The following is a 17,442-nucleotide window of genomic DNA, read 5'->3' as shown; positions in this document are numbered from 1 at the left end:
GAGGGAAAGAGGGAAAGAAAAAGGGAAAAAGGGAAGAAGGAAGGAGGTTTATACGGGAGGGAAAGAGGGAAAGAAAGAGGGAAAATCAAGTGCTTCATGTCCGGTTACAGTTGTCAAGGGCTCACACAATCATCCAAACCATATATAACTCGATTAATTAGCTTTCTAAATATAATTTTCCTGGGAAATCAAATCAAGCATCAGACAAGAGGATCATCAAACAGCCAAACCAACACAAAAATGTAAACGAAGAAACCAGAAACAAAATCGCATTGCTGCTAATTCAAATTAGATAAAAAAAATACCAACATAATCCAACACTTAAACAAAAATAAACCTTTAATTTTTCTTAATCTACGAAGCACTTGTCATCCTTTCAAAGCTTGAATCTTTGCCCTACTTCTCTGAGGAAACACATTGTTCGAAATTAGTTTCAACGATCCCATACGCCAAATAAATAAAACTAGGGGTGCTAAACACTTGACTCAAATAAATAAAACTAGGGGTGCTAAACACTTGACTCAAATAAATAAAACTAATCTTGAGGCTTGAACTGGGCTGGAGGATTCTGACACATTGCAGGCAAGCACGAGGTGGAGGTGATGACCTGTTTCTTTGTTCAATCTTTCCAATTCGTATTGAAGAGGGTTAAAGGATACTAATTAGAAAGATTGAGGCTTTGATCTTGGTGATTCCACAGGCTTACTCTTGAACTGGGCTGCAGGATTCTTCTGGTCTCCCCTGAATGTCTGAGCTTACTCCTTTTATCTGTTTCTTTGTTCAATCTTTCCAATTCGTATTGAAGAGGGTTAGAGGATACTAATTAGAAAGATTGAGGCTTTGATCTTGGTGATTCCACATGCTTACTCTTGAATTGGGTTACAGGATTCTTCTGGTCACCCCCGAATGTCTGAGCTTACTCCTTTTATCTGTTTCTTTGTTCAATCTCTCCAATTCGTATTGAAGAGGGTTAGAGGATAACTTAGCATATGCAGTTGTTGCTTGTCTCCACATGCTTCAATGTATCATTTTCACTTGCCTTACTTGCTCCCCTTTGTAGAAGTGGTCCCTTCTCTGGAAGTGTATCAACCGTTGAAGATGACTACTCGAGAGCAACGCTAGGTAAGCAACCAGGGAATAGATTCCAGGTAGTCGGTTCCAGATCGGAAGACTGACTCCAAGTGCCGGCTGATTGCTTCTTTCACTTTGCCATGCAAGTAATAACAAGGACAAAGGAAAAGACAGGGAAAGAGCATGATATGAGCTACCTTTGCTTTCGCCCTTGATGATATGAGATACTTTTGCTTTTGAAGAGGCAGCGAATGAATCAGCACATTGGGGAAGAAGAAAAATTGAGTATTTCGAGAGGCTTTGTTGGGAGTGCGCCCTCAGAGGTGAGGAAGAGTTGGGCATTTTCTTCAGGTCTGCCTTGCCATAAAAGATGAAGGTCGACATATACAGGGATTTTCCAATAGCAAGCGGTGGTACTGTTCTTTTACCATTGTCGACAAAAGTTTTGATCCAGTAAATCCGGCTTTTTGAACTTCAAATAGTGATGACTCTTCGATCTTTGAATAAGCGGCCCTTCGATTTCTGAACAAACGACTCTTTGATTTCTCGAGCCCAGAGCCAAACGGCTCTCTTCTGTCCATTCCCATCCCCTGTGAGACATCTCTCACTACTCTCATTTCAAACCTCCACGCGTCTTCAACTTTGTCAGAGATCTGAAAAGCCGAGATTGTGTCTGAAGAGTGTTGACGAAATTTACGCAGGAAAATCCGGCTTTTAAGATTTGAAGAGTGGTGTCTCTTCAATTTGAATCGGTGGTTGTGTCGCAAAGTCTTTATAGAGGTGATCGATCACCTCTAACATGCACACTTTGAAGATTGCCCATCCGTGAAAATCGTCTCCGGCCCTTTGAGATTTTACTCCATCCAACCCTTCTCTTTTAACATCTTTGAAAATGGCTAACCCATCTAACATTTGCTTAGATTTGAGTCTCAGCAGTGATCCGGTTGCGCCGCGTCAAGGTAATGTAGGGTGCCCGTCTTTCTTATCTTCTAATGGCCCTCTTACAGGTGAAGACTCCGTGATGACGGATGCAACAACAGCTACGATAGTAGCTAGGAACCTCCTTACTCCCAAAGATAGTAGGCTGCTTTCAGGACGGTCCGATGAGTTGGCCGTTCAAGAGTCCTTCGCTCTCAGTGTTCAGTGTGCGGGCTCTGTGTCCAACATGGGCCAACGCCTGCTTGCTCGATCCCGTCAAGTGGAATCATTGATGGCAGAGGTGGAAAATCTTAAGCAAGAGATCAAACAGGTTAAGTACGATAATAGAAGTTTGCATGTGCTTGCAAATAACTATTCGACGGGTATGAAGAGGAATCTTGATGAGCTGCAAGAATCTGAAGGTCGAATTCAAAGTGACCGTCAAAGGCTTGCGACTTATCTCCAGAGGCACATTTTTCCTGGGTCATCTAGCGTTCCACCCAGTATTGAGGCCTCGAATGCTCTATCTTCGATGCCTCCCGCTCCGATGCCTCCTGCTCCGATGCCTTCCGCTCCGATGCCTTCCGCTTCTAGAGTTTTGCCACGTAGTGGGGCTTCACGTAAACAGCCTTTGTGAAGGCTCCATCATTCTGCCATGTTTTTTTTTATTATTATTTTTTTTTATGAACATGTTTTGTTTTATTCAGTGTATTGGGTTGCCTCCCAATTAGCGCTTTCTTTTACGTCTTGCACCCGGACGAAGAACCCAATCACTCCAGGATATGTTCACGAATCGGATGAGAAAACAAGATTAAGAATCTGGAATAAAATAAAAACAAACGAAAATAAACAATCCAAGGGATTAGCAAAGTTGCTAATCCCCGGCAACGACGCCAAAATTTGATGCGAGATTTATACGCACACAAATTAAACCCTCTTTTTGACAATTGTAGTAAGTATGTAAGTAGGGATCGTTCTTAACCGGGGATTAGGAGGGATTGCAAAATCACTTGGAAACTGACTCAAAAACGTAAAATAAAGTTTAAAACACTAAACTAGACTCAAAGAATGCGAAACTAAACGCTTAAAACACTAAAACAAACCAAAAGACTCAAACATCACCCAAAACACTCAAAACTTCCTTAAAAACACTTTCTGGGCAGTTTTGAGCACTTTGGTGAATTTGGATGAATTTGAAATTAAAACAGAAACTTGGAAACAAAACAGATTGTAAAACAAAACAGATTGGAACTTGTAATTTCTCGGAGATCAATGAACATGCTTTGTTTTATTTGTACCCGTTTTGCTTATAAGTACAAAATAAATAAATTAAAATCTACTCAGTAAATACATATATGAAAACAATGAATTGATTCGATCGTCAATTTAAAACATTTACACAAGTGGATACCACAAAAGAAAAAGGCAATGCAAGAACCCCAAAAGAAAAGCAAAAGGCCAAAACCAAAAAAAAAAAAAAAAAGGGACTTTGCGTGACGTAGGTACATTTACGTCGCGCAAATCTGTTTTGCGCGACACAGTTGTACATACGTCGCGCAAAGTCTTTTTTTTTTTTTTAAAAAAAAAAAAAAACCCGTTTTGCTTATAAGTACAAAATAAATAAATTAAAATTTACATTGTAAATACATATACCATTGAATTTGATAGGAAATGCATTGTACGAAACTAATTTCAACGATCCAACCGTCAAACTTGTTTGTATATACTTGGAGATCTTATACGTCAAAAATCGCAAAAAACAAACATGCACAGATTAAGTAACGGGACAAACCTTTTCGACGGCTCTAAGTGTTAGTGAATCTAATGTTTTGATGGGATACGCATTGTACGAAACTAGTTTCAACAATCCAACCATCAAACTTGTTCGTATATGCTTTGAGATCGCATACGCCAAAAATTGTAAAAAACAAACGTGCAAAGATCAAACAACGGGACAAACCTTTTCGACGGCTATAAACGAAAAATCACGATTTAACGGTTATATTAACTCCGATTTTGATGATTTTTTACAACTACACTCCTTGATCTTGTATGAATGCAAGAAACTCATTTGATCGTCGAATTCAAATATTTACACAAGTGGATACCACAAAATCTTATGTTATACTTGATGAAAGCATAAATATACTCCAAGTGTTAGTGAATCTAATGTTTTGACGGGATACGCATTGTACGAAACTAGTTTCAACGATCCAACCGTCTACTTGTTTGTATATGCTTTGAGATCGCATACGCCAAAAATCGCAAAAAAAAAAAAAACTTGTAGAGATCAAATAATGGGACAAAACTTTTCAACGGTTATAAACGAAAAATCACGATTTAACGGTTATTTTAACTCCGATTTTGATGATTTTTTACAGCTACACTATTTAACCCTATATGAATATAATGAACTGATTTGATCGCCAATTTAAAATATTTACACAAGTGGATACCTCAAAAGAAAAAGGCAATGCAAGAACCCTAAAAGAAAAGGAAAAGGGCAAAAAAACAAAAAAATTAATAAAAAGGGACTTTGTGCGACGTAGTACAAAATATATAAATTAAAATCTACTTACTAAATACATATACCATTGAATTTGATGGGGGTACGAAATTAGATTCAATGATTCAACCGTCAAACTTGTTTGTATATACTTTGAGATCGCATACGCAAAAAATCGCAAAAAAAAAAACATTCAGAGATCAAGTAATGGGACAAATTTCATCAGTTATAACCAAAAATCACAATTTAATGGTTATTTTAACTTCGATTTTTATGATTTTTTTACAGGTACACTCCTTAAGCCTACGTCACGCAAAGTTGGCAAAAAAAGGGTAAAGTATTCTTTGTTTGGTGCCAAGATCTTGCGCGACGCATAAAACGTCGCGCAAAAGGCATTTGCGCGACGGAACTTTGCGCGACTAAGGCTAACGTTGCGCAAAATACCTTTGCGCAGCGCAGGAGCTAATGCGTAATGTAAAGCTGTTTTGCGCGACGCCACTCTTTGTTGCGCAAAGTTTCGTCGCGCAAAGTCCTTTTGCGCGACGTTTTGTGTTTTTGGTCGCGCAAACATACTTTGTGCAACAAATTTCACGATGAGGGGGGCTAGATAGTTTGGCGAGATAGTACTTAGTCAATGGTTAGAGTTGAGTTTTAGTGCTGTTTATTCAAATTTCAATTTAGATATATAAGAGCTTGTTAGGTCATGATTCAAGATGCTCTAGAAGCTCCTTAATTTTATCATGTTCTCAATCGATCTATATATGTGTATGTCCATTTTTTATTCGGGACACACTAAATTTGACTGCAAATAAAGAGTGCTGACTCACTGATCAAGGTTTTAAAGTTACCCCATGTGAGGAAATAATGAAGTGAGCGTAAGGTAATGTTTAGAAGAGAAATGTTGGGGAGATTCTTTTAAAAGTAGGACTCTCTATGGACTCTCTGCTACCTTATGTTTTTATGTTTTTTGCACAATGTTTTATATGTTCGCATGGGAATAAACGTTAAAGTGTGAGGTGACAGAGAGTGCATAGAGAGTCACACTTTGAGAGAGTTTCCTTAGCATTTCTTTGTTTAGAATTAGAATAGGAATGGAAGATGGTTCAATTTCTTATATTGTAACAAAATTAGCCATGTAATATACTTTCTAACATAATGTTGGATGTATCATTTGGTTTAATATCTTAGTGGATAGGGTGTTGAGTATTTACCGATACATCTTGGGTTGGAAACTCCCTTCTCAGTGAATTATTGCAGTACTTTCGAACCATCTCCTTCTTATAATAAATTTAACATTAGTTGTAACTTCCACGCTTGGTTTTTGTTTCTTTTAAGAAGACCATCGACCAAGACCATATATCTCTAGTGACCTTTATTTTTAGGAAGATGGTTTTTGTTTCTTCTAATGAAATAAAAATAAAGTATCAAAATTGTAGGGAAAATGTTTAATCAAATTTGCAAAAGGAATAGATGTTTAGTCTATAACATTTAAAAATGAGGCGTCTACATCAAAACGTCCCTATTTGTACATTAGGAAGTTTGAATTGGGTAATAACCATCCGTAAATTGTAACAACTGGCACGCACGGCAAATTCATATTTGAAATAGGGAAATGAGTTTTGCCCCCTTGTTCTGCTCATGTACAAATCTGTTTATTTATGTCTTTTAATTTTTCTTTGCTTTCTTCGTTCAAAGGTTAGAAATAAACAAGGATGTTCATGAAAAATAAAAAAATGTGTGAAAATCTTTTCCTTAAATCATAATAAAGCATTAACCATGCATGCTTGGAATCTTCATTCATTCATCATTGTGAAACTCACATGGGAATTGGAATGGGAAAATTGCGGATACCATATAAAAACGTCAAATAACGTTCAAGACGGAAGTTATCCTATAAATGATGTATTCATGTCTGTTCGAAATGCCAGTTAATTAAATCAGTTCATTCTGTTTCTTTTTTCTGGGAACACACATCGGAAGTTCGCATATTCCGGATAAAAATTGTATAAGACAGCTAAAAGTTTTATCGATCGAGAATTATTACCGATCATGAGATTGGATCTTCAACGTGCAGCTTAGCTTATTTGTTGCTCAAAAATCAAATTTCTCAAATAATAGTACAATAATTTGATTAAAAAAAATTAAAAAAAAAAAGTACAACAGACATCACTTTTCCAGCAAATTACAGAAAAATCATTTCAAACAACTTTTAGTAACATAAACAACCACAACATAAATTGTAAAAATCTATAAACTACGCACCAGCAATTTAAAGTTCAATATCAAAAAGAAAATAGATACAGTCGAGGAATTACAAGGGTATGTTAACTAACTGCACTACTAGCTGAGTTTGTCGATGAGCGACAGAGCATTGCTAGCTAACCTAGCAGCAGTCACAATGCTGTTCTTGATGGCGGTCTTAATCGCCGTGCTTACCTTCACATCATCGAATTCATCAGTGCAAGTAGCGTCATCTGTGAGGACAGCACTGACCCAAGTCTTTATATCATCTAATTGCGCTTGCACGTCCCCACCCGTGACCCCCAAATTCTTCATTGAAGTCAATGAATCTTTGAGCTCGTCGATGGATTCCTTAATATTTTCTAAGCAATCGTTGATGACCACTTTCTCCGTTGGGGTTAGTCCTGCCTTCTTAGACTGCTTTGACACTACGGAAGAGGCATTTTTCGAAGCTGTTAGGGTCACAGAGAGGGCATAGATACAAAGCTTTCGAGGGTTGGATTTGATTTTGGAAGCGTACGAGGAGAGGGATTTGTAGCAAATGAGTGGGTATGTGGTTGAATTGCAGGCGGTTTTGACGTAGGTTTTGTAGGTTTGAGAGGAAGAGGAGGTTGCCACAGTTGTTTGCATGTTTGTGATGGTGATCAATAAGAGAAGAAATGTGAGAGCATGGTGTGAATTTGAAGTTGGGGTTTTGAAAATTTGAGCACCCATTTTTGTTGTCTTGGATTGATGTGTCTGTGTGTGATAGGGCAATACCAACTTATAGGCACCTCTCAGGTGACTTCGAAGCTCCAAGCTTCTTGAAAATAAAAATAAAAATAAATGAAGTCCAGGCTAGCCATCTTAAAAATCCAAACTATGGCCCCTATTTTTTTTTAAAATAAAATACAAGCAATCGATGAGATGGGATCATGGGACATGCTCATTCGCTAGCTTGAGGGTAAATTTTAGTTCGTGCGCTAGACCCAGCAGATTTAAAAAAAGTAGAATATAAAGAGCTAATAATATAGTGAAAAACATATAAACAATAACAATGAGGAAAGCACATCAATTTGTTTACAAGAAGGTAATAGCTTCATGAAAGAGCAACATAGGATGTCATTCTTTTACAAAAACACTTCCATTATTCTTTTGGATCCAGAAACATTTGTAGTTTATCTATTTTTTTCAATCATGGTTAGAGACGGTTGGATAATAATAAACAATCAATCAATCAATGATAACACACACACACACACACACACACACACACACATAAATAAATTTGAATATGCTAATAAACAATAATTGCAACTAAGTATATTGAGAGAGTATGAACAAAACAAAATTAATGTTAAACAGATAAAAATGACGATCGAGGCTTGCGTACAACAATGTCTTTGAAATAGAATTTCATCTCTAATATGTAACATCCTACATCGCCCAGGGGAGTGGATCATGTAAGCCTTATATGTATATTCTCATCTCTACCTAGCACGAGATCCTTTGGGAGCTCACTGGCTTCGGGTTCCGTAGGAACTCCGAAATTAAGCGAGTTTGCGCTAGAGCAATCCCAGGATGGGTGATCCATTGGGAAGTTCTCGTGTGAGTTCCTAGAAATAAAATCGTGAGGGTGTGGTCGGGGCCTAAAGCGGACAATATCGTGCTACGATGGAGTCGAGGCCGGGTTGTGGTAGGGGCCCGGGTTGGGATGTGACAATTTGGTATCAGATCCAATTCCTGGCCGGAAGTGTGTCGACGAGGACGTCGGGCCCTTAAGGGGGATGGATTGTAACATCCCACATTGTCCAGGGGAGTGGATCATGTAAGTTTTATATGTATATTCTTATCTCTACCTAGCACGAGGCCTTTTGGGAGCTCACTGGTTTCGGGTTTCGTAGGAACTCCGAAGTTAAGCAAGTTTGCGAGAGAGCAATCTTAGGATGGGTGACCCACTGGGAAGTTCTCGTGTGAGTTCCCAAAAACAAAACCGTGAAGGCGTGGTCGGGGCCCAAAGAGGACAATATCATGTTATAGTGGAGTCGAGCCCGGGTTGTGGTGGGGGCCCGGGCCGACAATTTGGTATAAGAGCCAATCCCTGGCCGGAAGTGTGCCGACGAGGACATCGGGCCCCTAAGGGGGGTGGATTGTAACATCCCACATTGCCCAGAGGAATGGATCCTGTAAGCCTTATATGTATATTCTCATCTTTACCTAGCACGAGGCTTTTTGGGAGTTCATTGGCTTCAGGTTCTGTAGGAAGTCCGAAGTTAAGCGAGTTTGCGAGAGAGCAATCCCAGGATGGGTGACCCACTAGGAAGTTCTCGTGTGAGTTCCCAGAAACAAAACCGTGAAGGCGTGGTCGGGGCCCAAAGCGGACAATATTGTGCTACGGTGGAGTCGACCCCGGGTTATGGTGGGGCCCGGGCCGAGTTGTGACAAATATGTCCTTGTAGTTCAATAAACATTTGCTTCACTAGGATTGAACAATCTAAGTTAATATCTCAGCACCAGAAAATTGACTTCTGACGAATAGAATTGTGGTTCTCTCAGTAAGAAGGTTTTGGTTTTTTAGAGGGAAAGATGTAGTTTTTTGTGTACTAAAATGCAATGCAAATGAATATTGTATATATAATGTATATATGGCTATTTGCAACAAGTATAAATTTGGGATGCATTTCTGGGAGGCATCTGCCCAGAGGGGTGTGTAACTCTTGGTGTTATTTCGTCATCTTCAAACTTCATCCAAAAAGATAAGTCCGTTGATATAAAACATATATAATTAAAATTTGAAATTAATAAATTATATATTAATTATCACACTCAAAGCCCAAACCAACCCAATCTTGCTCTCCATGATCCATCTTTCTAATCACTTTGGTAAGAGGTACAAAGTGTTATAAAGTGAGAAATATGACCAATGTGGGACAATGAGATAGAATGAGATTTCTACTTAAAACTCCTACAGAGACATGTTTGGTAATTTAAAAGTGCATTTGCAAGTGGCCCTTTACCATAGTGGTGGAAATGTGTCGAGCCCTTGCATGATGACATGGTTTAAACCCCGTTGGTGACTAATCTAACATATAATCTAACAAAATCTATTGTTGACAAATACGATGAGCCTTATATTAGTGTTCTACATGAATTTTATTTTTGACGTAATATAGAATTTATAAGAAATTATAAAAAATGTACATAATAAAAACATGTTGAATATAATCAAGAGGTCACACACGCAAAAAAAAAACATCACAAGAATTCACAATTACAAACTCATCATGAATCATGTCAAACCAAAACCAATCAATACCCCAATGGAACGAATAGCAACGTGCCAAATAAGCTAAGAAATAAAATGTTGAGGGTGGACATATGTTTTGAGAGGAGTTAATTTTTTATTGAAAGGAATATAATTTGCATTTGCTACTAAAGGAAAAGGATCCTCGCCATATTCTTTTCCTGGAAATCCTGGGAATTACGTGATCGTGATCGTTTATCATACATCGTACGGTCAGTTTTCGTTGGGTACCATTTGTATTTAATTTTAAATTTTAAATTTCAAATGATTTTTAACTGCACGAATTACGATGAACGACCACGATCTTGGAATCCCTAACAAAAAGATCCGGCCAGGATCCTTTTCCGCAACTAAAAGGACGATTCTGTTTCTAGAGGCAGGCAGCCGGCTCTTCATTAATCTTCACTTGCGGCCGCTCGCGTGAGGTTGAAGGTTGCTGTATGCGATGTATCACAAGATTCACATGTGGACACGTACGCATCATACAGGACCGTATATAAAGAGCAAAGTCAAAACCCTAAAAGAAGAACGTGCGCGCATGGCACATGGAGTCTGCATGCATTGCATTATAGAGTAGCGCGAAACGCTGCGGGACGACGGGCGGTTGGTGTGGAGGAGCTTGTGGATGCGGTCGCTCATCGGCATAAGCAACTGATCAATTAAAATTGGATTATGAAGCATCCACCTCGATCAATGAGCAAAGCAACCAATCAAGTCTACCTGTTAATGTTAACTTCTCAATCACATGATTTATGGAAGAAAGCAAGGATTTGTGTTTTTTTTTTTTTTTTCATTAATGTAATGATCATCGTTAATTATTAGATTTCTCGTTAAGATTAGGATAAATTCATGGTTGGATTTCCTCAATTGTACCAAGAAGAAGGATAAGAAGTTTATGCAGCCAAAAATAAACATAAACTTCTTGACGTAGAGGTCCCTGGCAACTTTTTAAATATCAAGTTTACCCTCCTCTTTTTCACGATTTTAGCTTTTCTGCCTTGGAAAAAATATGGTCTTGAGAAAATTTCCAGTGAGTGTTGTTTCTTGGGCCATTTTGAAAGAGGGCACAAAAATTAATTAATATTCCCACTTCACAACACCATGATTTTCGTGTGGATTAGTATTACCATACAATTAAGTTTCCACAATGCATGTGTCTTATATTGAGATAATTAAATGAATTTATATTTTAAAGTCTTATTTTTGTAATGCTATACTTTTTTATGATTTTCTATATTTTGACTGTTGTTAAAGCCTGATCGAAATGATATCCTTCTCATCAGGATGTTTTTTCATATGGATCAGAAGTTGGAGTCACTTTTGTTTTTCAGTAAACTTAGGCACAACTAAGAATACAAATGAATGACCTGTACGTATCTTTCTTTATTTCCCTCGTTGAATGTGCATGATCAATTTTTTCAAGAACTTTGCCTATTCTAAATTTGCTTTGGAATAAGATCACCTATTATGGAAAGGGATCCGGATCCTTTTTCATCAAATTCACTTAGTCCGGAATCCGGGTCAGGAGCCCTTTTAAAAATTATAATAACTGCAGCCATTTGATCAAAATCCAAATGTCCGAATCCCGAACTAGGTGGATTTGATGGAAAGGGATCTGGAGAAGATCCATTCCACCTTTTATTAAGTTTGCTATTATGGGTACAAGAGTCTACTCAATTATATGTTGGGAATTGTTATTATCACTCTAAAAATCTTATTTTACACTCCTCACAAGTGTATTTTTCTTTCTAATTATGGAAAGTTTGAAGTGCCAAATGAGATTTTTGGAGTGCTAATAACAATTCCCTTATATGTTTTGGGAGAAGTTTTTCAACGTGCTGGAACACGGCATGTACACCAAGTGCCATAATATAATTGGTTGTAATTTTTTTTGTTCAAGTTTTTAACTAATTGCATTATTACACTTGGTGTATTGGGGAAAAATATCTCATGTTTGGTGGTGATGCTGCACCTTTTTGTTAAATATTGTTTACAAAATTCACTTGTAACTGTTGAGGTTAAATATAAAAGAAAACTAATGAAAAGTTCAAAAAAATTTTACTTTTAATAAATTAATAAATAATCATTTTTAAAGGTATAGTGAATAGTACCAATGAAATGTATAAATGTGGTTTTTTTTGTTAAAAGTGAACAATACCAGAAGTGTTTTGTTAAAATTCCCTAAATATAATGGATCCCCTTCACACGAAAAAAATATATACATATAATGGATTCCAAGTAGGTTATATTTAGGTTTTACGCATTTATTAGCATTTTGTTAAATCTCCACTATTATAATAAAACAACGATTTATCACATGACACATCATCTATAATTAAGTATTTTTTGTTTTGTTTTGAGAAAGGTATGATATTCATGCACATAAATCATTGGATTATTATAATAGTAGTTGAATTAAACAAAATACGATAAATATGCAAAGCATAAATGTAAGACTCGAAATCTAAATATAATTACAAAGAAGCTATAAGCTGTTATTGGGTTGCACTATGACGTGTGCTGTATCATGATCTTAAAGCCATGAAAATTAGGTAAAACTGTGTTTTTAATTCTTTTACAAACAGTATAGAAAGCGACTTACAATGCACCTAAGTCACAACAAAGTTACAACATTAAATCAAGGCTAGCCACAGCTAAGTTACGACATTTGTGATATTTATATATAGAATTAGAATTTGGGAACACGAGCTTTTGACATATATTTTCGTAGGCACATTTCTTAATGTATTAAGTTATTAATGATCCGAACAGTCTATCTTTTAGGTCTTTCCTCAATGATTATGTTTACCAAAAATCACTCAAATCTAAAACCATATGACCGTTGGATTAAACTTAGTGTTTATTTGTACATAGAACCGTATTCTTCTATTTTGTAAACTGAAAATGAATGCCTTAATGATTTAAGATTCGTTTAATTTTTTGAAAAAAATAATCTATGACTGATGTACTAAAAAACATGTGTCACCGGATCCTAACCTCTACTCTATCATAAAAATCTTCAGCTGCTGTCATTATCCATATGGGCCCTTCCATGCATTAAATTCCTTTTGGAAGTGCCACGTTAAATTAAAGGAGAGATTTAATTGTATAATTTGAATACATGTCGACTGAAAGACAGATGCAAATTACGCATAAGTTGAATGTCTTCACTTGCCAATCAAGTTGGGATCGATAGATTACAAATTTACAATGATTTAGATAAGTCCGAGTAAGGCTCTCTTGTTTCACATTGCCTTCGAGTTTAGACCCAAATTGACCAAATTGCAGCAGGTAGATGAGGAAGAAACCAAAAAAACCATCTTGCAAACAGATGTATCTCCAGCTTTTGGGCCCCAAAAATTATGTTTTCGTGTGCCTTTTTGGACTGCTAAAATTATCCATTTGAATTTTTATTATTATTATCATTATTATTTCAAAATTTTTTTTTTTCAAAATGGTTCTATAAATTAGTGTTATTCCCTTCCTACTCTCTTCACTATTACTCCACTGCCTCTAGAATTCAAAGACACAAAAGAGATGGCATCCTTATCTTCTAGCCATTTTGTCGCATCTTTTCTCATAGCATTTTTCATTAGTTGCGACATATTCTCTTCAACCTCAGCAGCTAGAGACCTTGCACAAAAAACCAATAATGAATTCTTGAAAACATCTTGCAGTGCAACAATCTACCGAAAACTTTGCCTTACTTCCCTCTCAAGCCATGCAAATGCAATCCAAACAAGCCCGAAACTTATGGCCAGCGAAGCCCTCACCGTGACGCTTGCCTCCGCCAAATCAACCTCTATCATGATGTTGAAACTCTCCCAAAGCCATGGCATGAAGCCTAGAGAAGTCGGAGCCATGAGGGACTGCGTCGAAGAGTTAAGTGATTCGGTTGATGCGATTCAAAGGTCCATAGCTGAGATGGGCAACTTCAGTAACTCGGATTTTCAGCTCATGATAAGTGATGTGCAAACTTGGGTTAGTGCTGCTTTGACGGATGAGACCACTTGCTCTGATGGGTTTGGTGGAAATTTGATGAATGGCAATTTGAAGACTGTCGTGAGGGGCAGAATTGTGAACATCGCACAATTGACTAGCAATTCCTTGGCTTTGGTCAACAGATATGCCTCAGTTCATGGTTAAACATATCAAGTGCTCTACTTAAGATAATTTTTGAAGAATTAGGTGCATGAAATATTATATTGTTTAATAAGAAACTGTGTTCTAAATTTGCTACGTACACTTGAATTGCAAGTGTGGCTCTCCTTTTAGGTAAATGTACGTGTGGTTCTGTAAGCAACCAAGCATAATAGTATATATTGAGAAGTTGGTCTTGAAACTGTATATAAAAAAGCTTAATTTTTCAATAATTCAATAAAGTTTTAGATGCTGTTTGGTTAAAGAATGGTGTGTGATTTTAATGCTACGTAGTACCTAGCATTAAGGGTGTTTTAGCCATTAGCAAATTTTTACAATTATTAGATCATTTTTTTTATCTCATCTATTCATTTTTCGGTACTACTTAATGCTACGTAACATTAAAGAACAATTGCAAAGGATGATGAAACCATTAAAATGGATGTTTTGAATGATTTTTTGAAATGTAAGAGAGAGAGAGAGAGAGAGAGAGAGAGAGAGAGAGAGAGTTGTAATAGGATTTTCTTATTGGAAAACGTCGGACCACGTACCTTGGCTCGTAAGTTGTATATCCGATGATAATATTAGGGAACTGGTATTCTTTTTTCTTTTTTTTCAAATCTTATTTTACACTTCTTACAAGTGTATTTGTTATTTTTAAATATGAAAAGTTTAGAGTGCAAAATGAAAATTTTGGAATGTCAATTCCCTATTATTATAATTGAGTAATTGAGTTGGCAAGGGTTAACTGTTTTTTCTTCACCGGATTTTTTCCCATGTAGTTTTACTCGGGTAAAATTTTATTAAAGCCACAATTTTGTTTAACCATGTCCTGTTTTTATAACTGTGTGTTCTTGGTGAAGATAAGAAAATCGATTGTTAACTTAAAAATAAAAGGGAAATGCTAGGGAGATCAAAATTTTAAATTAAATTTGAAAACTAAATAATTTATGATATATCATTTAGTTTATAAATTTAATTTTAAAAGAATTTAGTCTCTGTATAATTATTCAAAGAAAAACATAAGTATTTCCAGCTTCAGACCCCAAATTTTTTTTACCATGTTCCCTTTTGGACGGCTAGAATGATCACGTACATTTTTATTATTATCATCACTATTATTTTATTTTTAAAATTAGTTCTATAAATTGGCACCATTCCCTCCCTAATCTCTCTTCACACAAAAAGGAGATGGCATCATCATCTTTTGTCACATCTTTTCTCTTAACACTTTCTTTTACTTGCTGCATATTCTCTTCACCCTCAGTAGCTAGAAACGATGCACAAAAAACCAACAATGAATTCATGAAAACATCTTGCAGTGCAACAACCTACCCAAAGCTTTGCCTTGCTTCTCTTTCAAGCCATGCTGGTGCAATCCAAACAAGCCCTAAACTTATGGCATGCGCAGCCCTTAACGTGACGCTTGCCTCTGCCAAATCAACCTCTACCATGATGTCAAAGCTCTCCCACAGCCATGGAATGGAGCCCAAAGAAGTAGAAGCTATGAGGGACTGTGTCGAAGAGTTAAGTGATTCGGTTTATGAGCTTAAGAGGTCTATAGCTGGGATGGGAAGCTTTAAAAACTCTGATTTTCAGCTTATGATAAGTGATGTACAAACTTGGGTCAGTGCGGCTTTGACGGATGAGACCACCTGCTCTGATGGGTTTGAGGAAAATGGGATGAATGGGAAGTTGAAGACTACTGTGGGGAGCAGGATTGTCAAGATTGCACAATTGACTAGCAATGCTTTGGCTTTGATCGACAGATACGCCTCAGTTCATGGTTAAATTAATCAACTAGCCAGTTTACCCTACCGTACTTAAGATAATTTTTTAAAGAATTAATTAGATGCTGGCAGTATATTGTGCGAGAATAAACTGTGTTATAAGTTGCTAAATTCGAATTGTACGTGTGATTCTTCTTTGTGAATGTACCCATGGGTCTCTACAAGTGTTAAGAAATTGGTATTGTATTGGTATAAATAAATTTGAGAGAAGGATTACATCTCTGTATGTCGAGAATATTGAATGTCTCAAAGTTACAGAGAAATCAGAGTTACAGAGCACTGCTATAACAAACTTACTAATTAACAAACCCTATTGAGCTGGACCAATCCAATTCACTTATAAGGTAACCACTCACACACTAACATCTGTCAGTAATTTTAACCGCTTGAGTGTGATTTGAACTCTGTTAATTGAGTGATTATATTTCTAAATCAAACAATGACAACGACAACTAAGTCTTATCGTACTAAATAACGTCTGCTTAGAAATCCTTTATTTTTTTATTTTTTATTTTTTATTTTTTTTATGGTATACAAAATGCCTAAAAGTTTTTATTGTACTAAAATGAGCAGTCAATTTATCAATTCCTAAGCATAGACTGAAAGTGGTGTCTGCCACACAAAACCTTATGTCGATTTAGTCTGCCGCACAAAACCTTACGTCGATTTAGCGGTCCAAACAATATTGATATATGATGGAATTTCCAATAAAGATAACTAGAAACTAGGGAGAGGAGGAGAAGAAATACCAAAAAAACTTAGGACTTATTTGTGATTTGGCTTGTTTATTTTTAGGAAATAGTGAGAGACAGCCAATCAGTTTATCAAATTTGACGATGTCTGGTAGGTCAAGGTCCCCAACTCTTGGTTGTCTTATTGGCGAGAAAGAGCACAGTTTTATTTTATCATGGTGAAATGATAGGCAACAATAACACCCTTTTGTCCCCAGGTGACGTTTACATCGTACAAAAAAAATTTAATTGCAACATACTATAACTCCAATAATTCACAAAGCTTAGGGCCGACATGGAACATGCAGTTTTTGGCAGCCATTCACAATGTTGTTTTCATGAAATTGAAATGTGGGCCAAACTAACACAAGGTGAATTCAGGTTCATCGACTTGATTTCTTGCGGAATTATAATATGACAAAAAATATATTTGAAATCAATAGAAGTGATTTATGTATTTATTCACCATTAATTATTTTGATCTTTTTATAAAAAATCAGTTAAGTAAGATTCAAAATGATAAAAATCCTCAATTTAACAAACGATGCCAAATAATCTGACAAAATCGCTTTTTCTTTTCAGTCTCTTGGGATCCAACAGAACAAGAGATTCCAATTTCAAGCCTCAGAGAAACTAAAATACGATCAAAAGTTAAAAAAAAATGGACTTAGAAATGAGTTCATCATCTTGGCCAGTGGCAACGGCTAAATTTATCAAAAGAAACAGAACCAAGAATAACAGATGATTGCAATCAGATTACGA

The 17,442-nt window shown here is 36.5% G+C and overlaps 1 protein-coding gene and 2 pseudogenes across 2 annotated transcripts; 2 read left to right on the top strand and 1 right to left on the bottom strand.

Moving 5' to 3' along the window:
• Positions 1-6,688: 6,688 nt before the first annotated feature.
• Positions 6,689-7,465, bottom strand: LOC137734503 (Plant invertase/pectin methylesterase inhibitor superfamily protein). Its single transcript, XM_068473754.2, has one exon. The coding sequence runs from the start codon at positions 7,448-7,450 to the stop codon at positions 6,836-6,838; it is 615 nt and encodes a 204-aa protein (XP_068329855.2). The 5' UTR covers positions 7,451-7,465; the 3' UTR covers positions 6,689-6,835.
• Positions 7,466-13,510: 6,045 nt separating this feature from the next.
• LOC137735040 (21 kDa protein pseudogene) lies at positions 13,511-14,427 on the top strand (annotated as a pseudogene).
• Positions 14,428-15,312: 885 nt separating this feature from the next.
• LOC137735041 (21 kDa protein pseudogene) lies at positions 15,313-16,184 on the top strand (annotated as a pseudogene). The gene has a single exon (XR_015964188.1). The product of XR_015964188.1 is annotated as a 21 kDa protein pseudogene (transcript).
• The last annotated feature ends 1,258 nt before the right edge of the window (positions 16,185-17,442 follow it).

The sequence above is a fragment of the Pyrus communis genome, chromosome 7, assembly GCF_041283825.1.
Source record: "Pyrus communis isolate YQ-2024b chromosome 7, ASM4128382v1, whole genome shotgun sequence".
In the NCBI taxonomy this organism is placed as follows: Eukaryota; Viridiplantae; Streptophyta; class Magnoliopsida; order Rosales; family Rosaceae; genus Pyrus; species Pyrus communis.
The sequence above is the reverse complement of the archived record's forward strand: the minus strand, read 5'-3'. Positions and strand labels throughout refer to the sequence as shown.

Excerpts from the sequence above, each read along its gene's own strand:
- LOC137734503 (XM_068473754.2), bottom strand. The coding sequence starts at position 7,450 with ATGGGTGCTCAAATTTTCAAAACCCCAACTTCAAATTCACACCATGCT.